This window comes from Orycteropus afer, unplaced genomic scaffold (assembly GCF_000298275.1).
Source record: "Orycteropus afer afer isolate SDZICR_OR568_19922 unplaced genomic scaffold, OryAfe1.0 scaffold01051, whole genome shotgun sequence".
NCBI lineage: Eukaryota > Metazoa > Chordata > Mammalia > Tubulidentata > Orycteropodidae > Orycteropus > Orycteropus afer.
In genome coordinates this window covers 155,443-172,882 of record NW_006922638.1, presented here as the reverse complement: position 1 = coordinate 172,882, position 17,440 = coordinate 155,443, and the positions used below count along the sequence as shown (strand labels likewise).

The 17,440-nt window shown below is 41.1% G+C and overlaps 1 protein-coding gene across 1 annotated transcript in view; it reads left to right on the top strand.

Moving 5' to 3' along the window:
* JADE3 (jade family PHD finger 3) overlaps positions 1-2,958 on the top strand; it is a 136,118-nt gene extending 133,160 nt beyond the window's left edge. The window contains exon 10 of the mRNA XM_007958623.2: positions 2,051-2,958. Within this exon, the coding sequence (XP_007956814.1) occupies positions 2,051-2,958 (908 nt within the window). The remainder of the gene's footprint in view (positions 1-2,050) is intronic.
* The last annotated feature ends 14,482 nt before the right edge of the window (positions 2,959-17,440 follow it).

The window sequence follows — 17,440 nt, the reverse complement described above, 5'->3', positions numbered from 1 at the left end:
ATGTGTGAGAGAGTGGGAACCTCCCAGAACATTGTATTGTGCCACGCCCAACAGAAATAACCCAGGTGGATAGTTCCTCAGTTGCTCATAGAAAATCCCACCTTGGAGTTTACAAAGACTTATGGGTAGAAAAGCCACACTAAGTAATTTACTACACTGCAGGGTCATTAGTTGGAACCTTGAAATTATTCTTCCTTTGCAGTATAATCACTGAATTCATTTAGAAATCAGTAGGATAGGATCTAATCTAGTATCCAGAAAACATTTTCTTCCAGGGTTACTCATTTTAACAATAGTCTATCCACGAATCCTTAACCAGAAATTAGGAGATCTGGATTCTCGTCTTTTTGTGTATTTGTTCACTAATATTTGTTGAGCTCCTACTGTGAACCAGGAATTGAGCTAGAAGATAGAGCAGTCAACAACACAGAGTCCTTACCTACAGGGTACACTGCCTGCTTGGTGAGAGAGACAGGTGAGCAGAATTATAGTACCCTAAGCATGATGAGTTTGGCTGGAATGATGACAGTCATATTCATTGACACTTGTAACCTCCCTGTGCCTCATTTAACACAGAGGTTGGGCAATAAAGGGTCACTGAGTAGTATATGCAGAATCCAGCTCATACCAGGGTTCAGTCATAGAGCAGGGGACCCAGAAATGAGATCAGTAGGCATCAAAGGCTGCTACCTGCTGATGAGTATCACAAGTCACAGCAGAAGCAGCAGGGCTGCTCAGCCACCAGAGCTATGTGACAGGCAAGGCAAGGAGAAACAAAGGACAACAAGGAAGAGCACCTGCATGTCAAGGAAATTGGCCCCTGGCCCATGTAGCTTCTGATTGGTAGTAGTCAGCCTTGTGTCATCAGTAGGTGGCAGCCTCTGGAAGAGATGGTAGCTGTGGGCATTCAACATGAACCCTTAGGAAACAGATGCAGGCCATTAGAACACCTAAAAGCTGTCCTCTAAGTGAGCTCTGGTAGCATAGTGCCTAAGGCATTTTACTGCTAACCAGAAGGCTGGCGGTTCAAACCCACTAGCCGTTCCTTGGAAGGAAGGTTGAGCAATCTACTTCCATAGCGATACTGCCTCAGAAACTCAAGGAGGGGTCACTATGAGTCGGATCTGACTCCACGGAAGTGGTTGCGTTTTGTTGCGTTTTATGTATCCCATTTTTGTTGGTGTAAGATGATGATGTCAAAGGTCAAGTCTCTATGCAAGGAGAAGTTATTTGATAGTGATTATTAAATTTCAGAATGTTCAAAATAATAGAGGAAGACCTTTCTAACTATGATTGTAAGGTGACATAACTAGGTAACTGCTTGCCATTACCCCCCCAGGCAGTCCATGGACAGGAATATAATGACTCTTTTCTGTTGGCCTTGCCACTGCAACCTCCCCAGTACCTCCAGAATGGTCATTCATAGTCTTAACCTAGAAATTATTCTAGGTTAAGAACTTATAAAATACAGAAACCACCCACTACTACTCCTCCTAATGCCAGTTTGAAACACCTGCTCCCATACTCTTCATCCACCAAAAACTGCTACATTTCTGAGGGTTTATATTTTATTTGCTTTAGAAAGACACAGGAGATATTGGAGGATGGGGTCTGAAATGTCTATGTTTAAAGCACATCCTAAGTGCTGTGCAGTACCCACACTTATATACACATACAAACACACAGAGATGGAGACCCTCTCCTAAACCATTGCTAGTAATACTCTTTTCAGAAATGGAAGGGACAGAGATAGGGATGAAGGAGACAGCCTAGTATTCTTTGTGATCATTTTACAGATTGAGAGAGCAGAGCTGAAGAGGTTGGGAGCTGCACAGCAAACAGTGGCATTGCTGAGTTTTCTATCTGTAGCACCCCTTACCCAGCCTCTAGTTCAACTCATTCTAGCCTCTACACCATGATGTACATATATATCAAATACATGTGCTTGTTAAACATTTGGGAAGAGTGGGTATATGACCTCACTCTGCCATAAGGATGTGCACCATTATTTAAGTCACTTGTTAAAATGAATCTTTCTTTTTCATCTCAGGACTTCCTTTGACAAATGCACTAGAAAACTCACTGTTTTACCCACCACCAAGAATTACCTTAAAGTTAAAAATGCCCAGATCAGCCCTGGAAGACTGCAAAAACAGCTCCACGGAGCCTGATCACGGACCCCTCTCAGCTGATAGCGGCTCCCCTGTTGTCAATATAAGGAGCACGCAGGTGCCTCAGGAGTCAATAGAAATGAGAATGAAATCATACCCAAGGCATCCACTAGAGAGCAAGAATAACAGTTTGGTGGCCAGTCTCAGTCATTCTAGGAGTGAAGCAAAGGAGTCCAGTCCTGGTTGGAAAACTCCATCTCCAGAGTTCTATCATGGGCAGTCGGTGGGTAAACCTCTGGTCGTTCAGGCTGCCCTGCATGGACAGTCTTCCATTGGGAACAGGAAAATTCAGCTAAACTCCAGGCTTGCCAAATCCAATGGCCTGGAGGGCAGTTTGTCTGGAGAAATGACCCAAAAAGACAGCTCAAGTGAAATGTCCTGTGGCCAGGAGTCCATGCTCAGCTCCCACTTGGCCAGTCATGGCAGCTTTAGAAAATCCACCATGGAACACTTTAGCAGGTCCTTTAAAGAGGCCACCAATAGGTGTGTGAGGACCACAGAGGACCTCCAATGCTGTGTGAAGCCAACCAAGGTTAACCCCAAGGAGCACCTCTGGGGTAAGCAGCTTCTCAGGCGATCTGCAGGGAAAGCTCCATATCAGGAAAACGATGGGTATTGCCCAGATTTGGAGCTGAGTGATTCGGAAGCAGAAAGCGAAGGGAATAAAGAGAAAGTCAAACTAAGGAGAGACTGCTCAGACAGGGAAAATCCTCCCCGTGACTCCAGAAGGGATTGCCATGGTAAAAACAAGACTCATCTGCTTTCCCACAGTTCAATGCAAAGGTGATTAGAAACTTTCAACGATAACCCAACCTCTGCCTTTGGGGAAAACCCATACACCAAAAGGATTCTAGCATATATGTTAGGAGGAATTGCAGTAAAATTTTCCACAGTGTATTCATTGACTTGCAGTTTTTCAAGTCCAGTTTTCACAAGCACATTGTAGGAATAGCAGATTATCTGGGTTTTTAGGGGGTATTTTTCATTTGGTTTTGGTTTTAGTCAGAGGCTATTGGGAACATTCAGGCCCAGAATATTTATTCACTAAATACTCTGGGGCTGCTTTCCAGTTATATTAGAATATCGGTGGATGAGAATATATATTAAGAGTCCTTGCCTTGTTTGTGGGATTTGCAAGAGACCATGACTATCAGACACTAAATCTACTTATCTTTTGAAGCTACAGCATGTGACTCCTAGAGCTCGTATCTGTAGGAAGTTTCTAACTCCACTGGTATCTGTAAACCTTCTTCAGGGAGAGACCAGGAGACCAGTTATCTCACATACTGTTAAACTCACTACCCCCTTCCTTTGCTTTGCACAAGGTTGGGTTACTTTCACAGTATCTTAACTTACTGAGTCAATACTCTACTAATGCTTATAAATGTCCCGTGCCTGTTCCTAGACTTGCTTGTTGGGGACACACTTGTAACTATTTCACCCAGCTAACAAGCATAAAAGATTAACTTGTGGATAGTGTTTACAAAAGTAGATATTCTACTTCCAAGGAAAATGCTCTGATTCTCTCTTGTTTAGGCGATTGTGAAGGATCCCAGAGCCTTTCCCAAAGTGAGACCATCTCTGGGTTATTTTACCACATCGGGTTTTTGTGTTGTTGTTTTCAAATAAGTTAGACAAAAATAAGTTTGGCTGACAGTTTTGTATACCTGTTTTAATGTTTATATAGTTTTTATTGAGGTATAATTAAGATACTATACACTAAATGCACAGAAGTATTCTTATCTGCTTAATTTTGAAACATTTTTATTGTCAAAAGTTTGAAAGCATGTGTTTAACACATGAATATACTTTAGCTTTGTATCAACCTTGAATCAGAGGCAGTTTCCCAAACAAAAAGGCTGAAGCTGTTTTTTGAAGTTGCTTATACCCTGTTGCTCCCAGAAATCAACCAAGCTTGACAGTATGGGAAGAGATTAAGTGCATTTTAGGGAAATAGAAACATGTCTGCTTCCCAGAATGGGAGAAATGTTACAATTTTAAACATGTGACACTGACTAGAATTCTCAACTCTCTTTTCTTCTTAGCCTTAAATTAATATTCTCTTTCTTCTAGTTTGGGAAAGCATAGAGAGAATTTTCAGACAAAAGTGGCCTGTTTTAGAATTTCCTGTTTCTTACTGGTGAAACAGCCCAGCTGCAGTAGGTACTTGTTAGTAAGGGCAGGGGCTCCTCTCTCAATCAATATGGAAGACCCAGCAGTTTTCCATTCCCCTACCTTTGCTCTTGTAGCCTTGTTAATGGTTTTCTTGCCTTTTTGTTTGCTCTTTTTCTGGGATACTTAAATTTTTCACCTCTCTTTTGGCTCTTCAAATGTTTGAACATCTTCAAAATGTTTCCTTTGTGCCTGTGTCTATATATGAAGATGCCATAGTATGTGTGATAGGTTTCCTGTATTTTGTTTGGATAGAAAAAGCTATGGATCATCCAAAATGAGGGATAGAATATCCTCTATTTGTACACTAGGTTTCTGTGCTTTTTCTTTGAATTCTCCTTGAGTAGATAAATTTGACACCTTAATGGTAATGAAGCTATAGTGGAGCTGTATTGTGAACTAAATGTTAGAGGCCAATGCATACTGCCTTTGTCCTTTCATGCCTTTCCATTCTGAGTGAATGGGCAGAAAAGCAAACATTGAAACAGTGTTTCAGCCAAATTCCATATGTAATGCCATTGGGAGAGTATTGACTAAAATAATTACAGTCAGGGAAATATAGTTGTGATATTTTTACAGAATTTTCCTAGATAAATGAAGGAGCCTTCAGTTGTATGAATTTCAATTGTCCCAAAATGTATTTGCTACATTTTACTGTTGTTTGAAGTATTACCTCTTAACCTTGTTTATTAATTTGTTTTTCATTTTGTCTTATATAGTCCAATTTTCCAGGATAAACTCAGTCTTTTTTTAAATGTCACCTTTTTACCGATACTTTTGCATTAAATTATGAAAACTACTAATTACTGTCAGTTGTGGTATTTTTTTTTTTTATTTTGGCATTTGGGTTTTGGAAAATCTTACATATATTCCTTCTACATTTGAAAAATCTTATTCACGAAACAAAAAAATAGATGGTTGAGGAAAAGAGGAGGAAGAATTGAACATCGTGTCACTTATCAGGGACCAAAGAAAACTCTGGGGACTTGGGTTTTACCCAGAAGTCACAATTTCATCAGGATAATAAGATAAAGACATCAGAATCATCATAAAAATCACCAGGGAAATGAATCCTATTTAAAGTCACAAGCTTCAGAATCTATCAATTAACTATTCTTTATAGTATTCATTCTATTTGAAGTCATGTGAGTATATTGTTTTAGAGGTTGTACAGTATCATGGGGAAACTTTGAGAGCATTATAAACATTTTCATTATATTTGAGAAATGTATTCAACAGTCAGTGGGTAAATCAGTAGTGAAGACAGGTTAAAGGTTAAAGGTGGGGTAGTTTTTCTCAGTCTCTGTTAATGGATGACTGTTTGGATCTTGTAAATTGTTAAGCAAAATGCTAGAGAACTAAAACTACAAATATACCCTGGTATAGCCACAAAAGCTGTTAGGTTTATACCAATGTATTTATTTGCACTGGGATGTGAACCTTTGACTTTGTGTTGAAGAAACTTAAATTCAGAGAATAAATCAGCGGAAGCACAGTCCTGGGATTTTTCCCCTCTCCCAGACCTCACAATCCTAAGGATGCAGGCTGATCCTCAAGAACTGAGGAGAAGTAAATGATAAGGGTAAAAACTTACTTATCACTAAATAACTTTCATGTGGTATGTGATATTTTCAAAAAATGTATAACAATTTTATTAAACTTTCACAACCATAATTCTGCTATTTTCAAGTTTCATAGAAAGCAGCTATTGTGCAGTGATTAAAAAAAAAAAATGAAGGCCAAACCTGAGATCATCACTTCTATTCAGGGAGCTCTGTAACACTCCATTGTCTTGTACTGTTAAAGGATGTTTCTATGAATTTAGTTGATTTTATTTCATGCATTTGAACAAATTGCATGACCTGAAGAGGGAAGAGCATTTGTCCTTGAAATGGGTCTGGAGTGGAGGACAGCCTCAAGCCAAGACTGGTGTCCCCTGCTCTGCCAAGTCACTAATGAGTTCTTTGATCTGTTCCCTTGATTATCTTGATAAACTCAAGTACATCCATCATTTCTCATCTTGTTGAGATGAGCTTGAGTGTGAACTGTTCAGCCTCAAGATCTGGACACCTCAAGCTTTACATTTTCTTCTCCTCCACTTGCCACTCCTCCCCACTGTTGCACCTCCTCGATTGCATTTTCTGTAGCTGAATGCCACTTTATAAACAAGCTGAAAAGATGGAATTGGGCTGATTAAGCTGTACTCATTATAGCAAGAGATCTGAATTTGGGAACCATTTGCAGAACCACCTTCTGTTCAGCATTGCTTTCTAAAGTGTTGCCAAGAAGTAATGAAATTGCATCTATAAATTACACATGGGAATGGGTCTCATTATTTCATAGTCATTTCTCATTATTAAAAACCTTATTCTAAGAATTGTTGATCATTTGAAAATTAATAATCTCATTGAATTGATCACCTCAGCCTCAAAACAGAAAGAAAGAAGAAAACACTTCGGATTAGCCAGTTACCATTTTAGATCATTCAATTGTTGTTGGGTGAATCAAGTCAATTCCAACTCATAGCAACCCCATGTGACAAAGTAGAACTGTCCCATAGGATTTTCTTGGCTGAAATCTTTAAAGAGGCAGATCACCAGGTCTTTCTTCTACAGAGCCACTGGATAGGTTCGAACTGCCAACCTTCCAGTTAGCAGCTGAGCAGTTAATCATTGTGCCACCAGGGCTCCTTATCATTCAGTTACTTAGGGGAAAAAAACATTAAATACTTATTATCCCTGCTTCCAGTAAGCCTGACATATGTACCAAGGTTCTAGCAATAAACTTTTTCTCTTTTTACCCTGCAGTGCAGTGAATTACTTAGTAAAGCCCTTCTATTTAGTTTTCTTTGGTTCATCCATGTTGTTGTTGTTGTTGTTATGTGCTGTCGAGTCGGACCCAACTCATAGCGACCCCTCCTTGGGTTTCTGAGGCGATATCACTACAGAAGTAGATTGCCCAACCTTCCTTCCGAGGAGTGGCTGGTGGGTTTGAATCGCCAGCCTTCCGATTAGCAGTCAAGTGCCTTAGGCACTATGCTACCCACCAAATGACTTGCTGGGACTATGCAAATGTAAGGTGCTTGTGGCCCACCAAGGGGATTAGATAGCTTGCTAATAATGTAAATAAGCTATATGGCACCCTTGTAGGGGTGGAACCAGCAAGTAAGTTCTGTGGAACCCTAACCAGGGAATTGATCAGTTTTGCCATCCCATTAGATTTAAAAGGAGAGGTGAGCAAGGGAGGGTGTAACATAGAAGACAGCTAGAGACAGTGGCACAGCAATAAAAGCCCAAGAGCAGAAACCATAAGCCTGGTGTGAGACAGCTGCTGTGGAGCTTCCTGACTCATGGAGCTAAGAGCTGTAACACTTGGCCAAGAAGATCCCCAGCAGGGCTCAGCAGCAGAGGGTGAAAAGAAGCTGTCCTGATTGAGGAACTGCATCCTGAGTTCCCGTTACTTCCAAGTTGATCCTGATCCCAAGTTGCACCCTCTTCACCAATAAACCACTTAACTGTAGATACAGTTGAAGAGTTCTGGGGGATGCTGCAGTGAATTACTGAATCCAAAGATGGGAGGGAGAGTACTGACAGAAGGGGAGTGGTTGATGTTAGAGATGGAGTGGTACAGCAGTTTAGAAAAGTTGGGCATTAGGGTCATCTTTAAACTGCGTCTCATAGGAACCAGCTTTGTGCTGATCCTTATTAAAGAAATTTTTAATTTATACTCTTTTTAATGTCTTTAGTTGTGATTTAGGTGCAGATTTACAAAGCTGATTCATTGTACTCTCAACAGTTCATACACGTTTGATTTCACAGCCCTGATTACCATCCCCAGCCATAAAAAGCTCTCCCCCGCCCTCCCCTCCCAGTGACTACCCCTTCCTTGTGCTCTTCTTATCTACACATTCCTGTCAGTCCAACTTTTCCTCTGTGTGACTGCTGCCCTTCTGAGGTCTCATGGCTGATTGACCTAAGGAGTGCATCTCCCTGGGGTAGGTGTTCTGCTTGTATGTCTTTCTACTCTTGGGCCAAGAGCCAATCCGTAGAAGTGAGTCCATTTCCAGGCCCAAAGTATAACCCAGGGCCATAGTCTCAGGATACACTCTAACTTTTTGTCTGCTTTCTAAGACAGGATCTCTGGTTAATTCTCCCCCACATATCTGCAAATGGAGGTGGCTATAGGGGCAAAACCAACAATAGTGTTTATAAGGGTGGTGTAGGCTGTGTGCTGTGGACATCATCAGTCTTTCCAGTCATATTTGCCCACAGAGAACAGAAGTAATCACTGAACAAGATCAAACTATTGTCCACATCTTTGGGGCAATGTCCTTATCCCCCAGTCTTCAAAGATGGACACAAAGACCAGGCTAAAAGTCAGTTTCAAGACTTCTATTCAGGTCCCTTAGTGAAGCCAACCAAGACCAAAACCCTTTACAGGGCAGGCCAGGAAACTTGTTTGGAACCTGTCAAGCATTTAAATATAAGGTAACATTAAATAATTTAAAAGAGATAATAAGAACAGAGCTCTAGTAGCTTAGTATCTAAGGCACTTGACTGCTAACCAGAAGGCTGGTGGTTCAAACCCAAGGAGGGGTCGCTATGAGTCAGGTCTGACTTGATATCATATAACAATAACAATAAGAACAACAATATTCATCAAGCTTTTACTCTGTCAGGCACTTTGCTAAACTTTTTCCATGGACTCCCTTTTATTTAGTTCTCATGACAATCGTTAGAAGATAGTGCTATTAGCTCCATTTTACAGATGTGGAGACTGAGGCCAGCTGGTTAAGACAACTATTCAAGGCCCCACAGCTAATACACAGCAGGGTCAGGATTAGAACCTATGAGGCTACCTCTACAGCTTATATTCTTAGTCACTTTGCCTGACTGCTGTGCCCAGAGTTCGCTGTCTAAGCATTTCTACCCACAGCTTCCTCCTGAAGGAAGCAACCTGTGTTGGAGTTTAGTCATATGCATTCTGTACCACTTGACTCCATCTTTAACAGCTGGTTGGACCAAAATTGGAGTTAACTAAACCAAAGGCAACTAGTTGAGGCTCACACCCAAAGAGCATGATAATTCAAACAAATCTAGACAGGCCAGAGTTAGATGCATTGGAGCTAGAACTTTAGGATCTGATGGGCCTGCCTTCTTCATAGCTGATCTGACCTGTCTCTGGTATGGTAGACTGAATAATAGCACCCCCACCAAGGATGTCCACTAATAGAGTTTCATGGCTATTCATGAGGTCACTTTAAAGACAAGTGCACCTAACCCAAGCCATGGTATTTTTAATAGCCTCATACGCATATGAAAGCTGGACAGTGAATAAAGAAAATTGAAGAAGAATCAATGCTTTTGAATTGTGTCGTTGAAGAATACTGAAAATACCATGAAATTCCAGAAGAACAAATAAATCTGTCCTGGAAGAAGTGCAGCCAGAATGCTCCTTAGTAGCAAGAATGGCCAGATTTTGTCTCACCTACTTTGGTCATGTCAGAAGGGACCATTCCCTGGAGAAGGATATCATGCTTGGTAAAGTAGAGAGCGAAAAAGAGGAAGACCCTCAATGGGATGGATTGATACAGTGGCTGCAATGAAGAGCTCAAGCATTGCAGGGATTGTGAAGATAGTGCAGGACTAAGCAGTGTTCTGTTCTGTTGTACATAGGGTCATTATGAACATAGGGACCCTATGTGAGTTGGAGACGACTCAATGGCACCTAACAACAACAGCAAGAAGGATGTCCACATCCTAATCTCTGGAACCCGTGAACATGTTACCTTGCGTGGTGAAAATGACTTTGCAGATGTGATTGAGTTAAGGATTTTGAGATGGGGAGATTATCTTGGATTGTCTGAATGGGCCCAGGGTTATCACAAGGATCCTTGTAAAAGTGAGACAGGAGAATCAAAGTGAATAGTAGAAGTGACAATGGAATCAAGAGATTAGAGTATTGCCAGGAAGAGACCATGATCCAAGGAATGCCGGCAGCCTCTAGAAGCTGAAAGGAAACATTCTCCTCTGAAGTCTCCAGAAGGAATGCAGCCCTCCTGCACACACCTTAGTTTAAATTTATGTTGCTTTAAATCAGTTTGTGGTAATTTGTTACAGCAGCAATAAAAAACTAGTACCTTGGTATGGAGCAAGTGCTCCTTACTCTTTCAGGGGAGCATTCCCCCTTCCCAACAGCCCACCTGGACTGTGCTACTTTAGACTGGTCCTGTGCCTTTGCAATTAGTTGAAACAGTTTCTTGAAATGGAAAATACAGTAAATGATTTTTCAATCAATAAAATCCTCCCGTATAGGACCTAGTTTTCTCTTTTCTGCCGTCCATACCTTTCCCAAGGTAGACTTTAGTACTTCTCAGGTAGCCATGGGTAATCCTTCATGGGCCTGCTTAATCCACTGCGACTGGATCTGGCACTGCCTGGGGAATTCCTTTGTCTGAAAAACTGTCCTAGAGAAGTGGAAATAATTCCATGAGTGTTATTCCATGGGGAAGGTGAGGGAAGGCAGGTGTGTCTCATTATGAGGAACAATGCTGTAATTGTCAGAGCCTCTTATAAGGAAGTGAGTGGCCTGGAGTGCTAGGGCATTCTTGAAGACCCAGGTACCTGAACAGGGTTTAAGGATTAAAGAATGCAACTCTTCTCCCTATAAGAAACCCACTTTAAATATAAAAACATATTCTTGTGATTTGTGGAAGTTCTCATGGGGCCTCCTGAATCTTAAGGTGCATCTTTTTCCATGCAAAACCTAAATAGCTTCTGCATGATTTCAAACCTAAAGGTTTGGTTTTCTGAAAAGGACATCCGAGAAAAGCTACCCTTGAGCCTCAGTGGAAAAGACCTTATCAGGTACTGTTAACAACTCTAAAGTATTGATACTTAACTTCATTTTTCCCAACTTAAAAGATAAATATCATTTTATCCTGACTACTGGACATCCATTCCATTGGGATACTAAGGATTCTAGGAATCCTCCAGAACTGGTGATGGCAGTAATGGACGGCTTCTGCCCAAGATCAGTTTTCTGATTCTTCAGCAACCTTCTTCCTTTCCTCTACTACACACATTGCCTATTACTGTGCTTTACACCCTCCAGTAACTTATTAAAAGACTTCTTAACAGGATCCCCCTTATCTTCATCCTATGGGCCCTCTATGGTCTTCTGCTTAATAACAAAACACTCTTTTTCTCAGACCATAGCAACTGCTCTGAATTTAACTGTTTGCTGACAACAATGTAATAGCTCTTCTTTTAAACAGTTTAGAAGGTACATTTCCTTTTATAGGCCACTTCTGGTTCTTAAGGTTCTCTTACATTATCAATCCTAAACTTCAGTCTTATAAAATGTGTTGCTGGACCTCACATCAACAAAATACTTCTACTGAGGCTGTTACAACCTTATCAGCAAAACCTAGCCCATCAGGAATGAGAAGTAATATTGGGTCTATGCCTGGCTACAATCATTCTCTGCAGAGACACTCTAGCCTGCTTTGCAGAAACTGTTTAACTCTACTCAAGGAATCTGCCTGTTTCAAAGGGCATAACATTAGATCATGCTGATACTTATATCCCCAATAAAGTCTGTGCCCCACTAGGATACCATTATGTTGACATCAGATTTACATCCAACTCCACACACTAACTTATCAAGTATATTTGGGGAACTGTTAGATTTTCAGATATTTAAAACTGTCTCTCCTCCTGTAGATTGTGTTTTCTTAAAAAGAAAAGACAAGCACAAGCTAATTGGGATAATTCCCAGGAGAGAGAGTGGACTCTTACCTTCATACATATTCTGTGCATGAAGTCTTGCAATTCCTACAGTGGTGAAAAAGGTGGTTCAAAACTTCTCTCTGACACTAAAAAAGAAACCACTTGCCAACTCATGGCAGCCCTATGTGTATCAGGATAGAATTGTATTCCATAGGGTTTTCAATGGTTGTACTCTTGGAAGTAAATTTCCAGGCCTTTCTTCCAAGGTGCCTCTAGGTGGATTCAAACCACCAATCTTTTGATTAGTAACAGAGCACTTAACAGTTTGCATCACCCAGGGACTTTCTCTGACACAAAGTCAATAAATGACATAGCATCTACTCTGGAAGCCCAACAAACCAATTTAAATTTAGATTCATTAGCCAAAGTTGTCACGAATAACCTCATAATTCTTGATTTCCTTTTAGTAGCCAAGGAGGAGTTTGTTCCTTAGCAATTTTTGCTGCACCTATATAAATGCTACAGGTCAAGTAGAACCATCTTGGATGAGTCTAAAAGAAAAAGCCACCTGGATCTCTAAAACAGACCAGTTGGACTTGGGGACATATTCCATTGCCTGGGTTGGGTAATACAGGCTCCTCTCTTTGAGGTCTGTTACAAGAATTAATAATCATTTTGTTTCTGGTATAATTAATTGCCTGTGTTGAATTTGGCCAATGTATTTTGTCCAGAATCTTAAATGCTAACTGTGCAGCCATTGTCACATTGGTGGGTTGAGCAATCCACCTCGTAACAAAAGGAATAGGAGAGATTAACCATAACTACAGACAACGTTCTCTGAGCCACCTCCAGATCAGCAAAATGTTCACAATGGTGAAGATCAGAATATCATAGATTAATGTCTTGTGACTTGACTTTTTCCTTTAGACAAAATGCAGGACTGAGGAGAAACACACATCCTGAACCTGACCTGGTACCCATACCTAGGCCCTGGTGTTCTGTTGAACATAAACAGTTTCACAGAGCACCAACATGAAACAAAGCCACTCTGTAACTGGGGTGGTTGAAGACAAAAACAAGACTAATTGCTCAAATCACAGAAATGACCAAATACCACCCCATCCTGACTTATATGAGTGAATGCTGCTGCTTTATTACATTCTAGATAAGAATTAAGATACCCAATCAGAATTACCGTTGCTTCTTGAGAGCATCCAATCCTTGAGCCCTCTCTAAATCACCTAATAATAAGGCCAAATTCTTCCTAATACCATCTTACTGAGATGTCTCATAGTTCCCCAAGATGTATGTTCTCTCATTGCAAGGAGTCAATGAACTTGGGTTTGTTCACCTAGGGGTATCATTGAATGAAGGGCATTTATATTGTAATAAAAGATCTATGAGAGCTCATAATGTAGCAGGAGAGACAGAGAAACCACCAGTTCTTAATCAATGGGATAACCATCTTAAATGCTAAAGACAGGATGCTATAAAAGTAATAGGTCAGGAAAAAAAAAGAGTAATAGGTCAGAGAGCCAGTGAAGGCTTCCTGGAGGGGTCTTAGGTAGGAGTCAGCATAATGCAGAGGTAGAGGAAAATTCATGCGAGGAGAAAAGAGTTCTAAGCAGGGGAGAGTAGCAAGTTCAAAGGCAAGAACTAAGCTGCAAGCAACTTTGGAAAAATAAGAGCCAGATTGTAAAGGGCCTTGTACGCTCTTGGGCCTGTTACATGGTATGTTTGTATGTTACAAAGATTCACTTTCAATCACCACATATTGTGATCAAAGTTAAACTGACATTGTTTGCCTCTAGATGCTGAGTATTGGTTTTAATATTGCCAAAAAAGAATTAACCATAAGGAAACATGAGATAGTCCCAAGTTAAGGGACATTCTCCATTTGGTGCTGTTCAAAAATATCAGTGACATGACACAAAGAGAGGCTGAGGAACTATATCTGGTTAAAGGAAACAAACCAAACCTGTGGCTGTTGAGTCTGACTCTTTGCCTGAGTTCTCTAGAGAAGGAAAACCAGTGAACTGTGTGTTGTTGGATGCCATGGAATCAGTTCTGACTCACAGTGACCGTATGTACAACAGAATGAAACACTGTCCAGTCCTGCCCCACCCTCACAATCGTTGCTATGCTTGACCCCATTGTTGCAGCCACTGTGCCATTCCATTTCATTGAGAGGCTTCCTCTTTTTCCTTGACCTTCTACCAAGCATGATATCCTTCCTAGGGACTGTCCCCTCCTGATAACATGACCAAAGATGAGAGACAAAGACTGGCCATTCTTGCTTCTAAGGAGCATTCTGGCTGTACTTTTTCCAAGACAGATTTGTTCATTCTTCTGGCAGTCCATGGTGTACTCAATATTCTTCACTAACACCATAATTCAAATGCACCAGTTCTTCCGCAGCCTTCCTTATTCATTGTCCAGCTTCCACATACATATGAGGCAATTAATTGAAAATACCATGGCTTGGGTCAGGTGCACCTTAGTCTTCAAAGTGACATCTTTGCTATGTAGCACCTTAAAGAGGTCTTTTGCAGCAGATTTGCACAGTGCAATATGTCATTTGATTTCTTTATTGCTGCTTCCATTGGTGTTGATTGTAGATCCAAGGTGTGATAGTTAAGTTTGTGTGACACGTTGGTTGGGCCTGGCTGAGTGGCTGGGCAGCATGATTCCCTCAACTCCATGGTGGAATCTACTGTGAGCAGCTGAGTAGCTGCCTTAGGGATGTGGTCTGCTTCCTGTATATAAGAAGAAGCCTTGGGAATGGTCTCTAGCTTATGGCATGCTTGAACTCTGTGTGTAGCCCTGTTGTTGTTCAGCAACCTGCCATGCTCTGCCGACCTTGGGACTTTCAATGGACTTGAATTAATGGTCTGCTATGTGGTTTGGTAACATCAGGACTGTGCCTTTTTACTTGTCAACCTTGGGTTTGTCAGTCTCAGCAGCCAGCAGCTGAGTGAAGAAAAGCGTCTAGCTTCAGTGGGCCAGGAGCAGGAGGCAGATCTGAAGCCAAGTTTGAGGGGCTTTCACCTAGCCCCTAGAGCCTGGCACTTTGGACTCGGATTTAAAGCCTCCAAACTGTGAGAGAATAAACTCCTGTTTGTTTAAGCATTCCATTTGTGGTATATTCTTGTCAGAGCAGCACTGGGTAACCAGAACACAAGGAAAATGAGATCCTTGACAAATTCAATCTTTTCTCCTTTTAACATGATGTTGCTTAATTGGTCCAATTGTGAGGATTTTTTATTTCTTTATGTTGAGGTGTAGTCCACACTGAAGACTGTAGTCTTTGATCTTCATCAATAAGTACTTCAAATCATCTGCACTTTCAGCAAGCAAGGTTGTGTGTCATCTGCATATCACAGGCTGTTAGTGAGTCTTTCTCTGATCCCGATGCCATGTTCTTCTTCACATAGTCCAATTGTCAGATTATTTGCTCAGCACACATATATACATGTGTAAATATACATAGAGATTTATTTCAAGGAAATGGTTCACATAGTTGTAGAGGCTGACCAGTCCCAAATCTGTGGGTCAGACTTCAGGCTTCTCCTGACTCACGTGATTACAGGGGCTGATGAACCTAAAATCTGCAGGTCAGACAGCAGGCTGTTGGCCCATGTCCCAAGAACTGGAGGTCAGAGGATGACGAGCCAGATGCAGTATTGAGAAAGAGGGAGAGAGAGGAGCTCATATATATTGGATACAGCCCACACCCCCAAGGAAACTCCCTTTTGAACTGATTGCTCACATCAGAGCCAGTCATGGATGATGATTGCATAATATCTGCCACTGAGAATCATGGCCTACCCAAGTTGACACATAACCTTAACCATCACAATAGGACAGAGAAGAACTGCCCCAAAGAGTTTTCAAGGCTGTAATCTTTATGGAAGCAGACCACCACATCTTTTTCCCACAGAGTGGCTGGTGAGTTCAAACCACCAACTTTCCAGTTAGCAGCCAAGTGCTTAACCACTGCTCCACCAGGGCTCCTTTAAAGGAGACTAAGCATAGCTAAATGCAGTGCTTTACTCAGGAATGAACAACTTTTGGTTTAAATGTAATTTGTGGGACAACTGGAAAAATTTGAATAAGGTCTGTAGATTAGGTAATAATGTATCACTGTTAATTGCCTGATTTTGAAAATTGTGCTTCGATTGTGTAAGAGAATGTCCTTGTTCTCAGGAAATGCACCCTATGTATTTAGGGGTAAAGGAGTATCATATCTGCAACTTACTTGCAAACTGTTCAGGGAAAAAAAAAAAAAAGAGAAGCGGATAAAGCAAATGAGGTCATCTGGGCAAAAGGTAATCATTAATTCTTTGTATTATTTTGCAACTTTTCTGGAAAAGGGAATTTTTTCAAAATAAAGTTACCACCTCCTGGCAAAAAAAAAAAAAAGCATATAGTTCAACAGCCTCTATGTCTCAACACTATAGTGGGTCCTGGAAAGGTGAGAGTGAATAAGAAACATGCCCTGCCCTATAGGATTCATAGTCCAATGGGTCATTTGGGCAGCAGATCCAAAAGTGTGTTATAGGGTTTCCAGGGAGATGACCATTACAACAATCTGGGCAAGAAATGGGGAAGGCTTGAACTAAAGCAGGACCAATATATTTGGAAGGACATTAAAGGGACAATTTCTATGATCTGATGACTAACTGGACTTGTGTTAGGGAACACAAGTGTAGTGAGTTGTCCTGGCTTCGAAAGGTCCATTGGTTGGGCCATGATCCCATTCACCAAGATAGAGTACACAGGAGGTTTGTGGTGAATCATGATAAATTTGGTTTTGTACAGCTCAGTGGTACTGCTGAGAAGGTTTGATCTACAGGACTGTAGCTTGGGGGAGAGATCTAAGTCCAGATACAGTTTATAGAGTCATCAGCATTGAGGAGATAGAAAGAGACTACTTAGTAAGAGGGCATGACTAAACCCCATCTTGAGACAGGAGTTGGACAGCAGTCTCCTTCTCACTCAGCCAGGAAAGTGTGTCCATTTCCTTCAAGTTCTTACTTTTCTACTGAAGGCTTGGGCTATTTGTCAGAGCTTGTTCCAACTACTTGCCTCAAGCTTTCTTTTGCCTTTGGGTATTGGTTTTTGGCCATTCTTCCTTAGCTAATTAAAAGGATTAGGATGCCAGAATGACTGCAATTTAAGTGTACTCTAAGGTCTTGGAGTGGCATGAGCAGTCTGTGATAGGCTGCTAACCAAAAGATTGGCAGTTCCAACCCACACAGCGGTTCTATGGAAGAAAGTCTGGGCAGTTTTACTCTAAAAATATATTAGGTTGCCATGAATTGGAATCAGCTCCATGGCAACAGGTTTGATGGTTGTGGAGTGGTT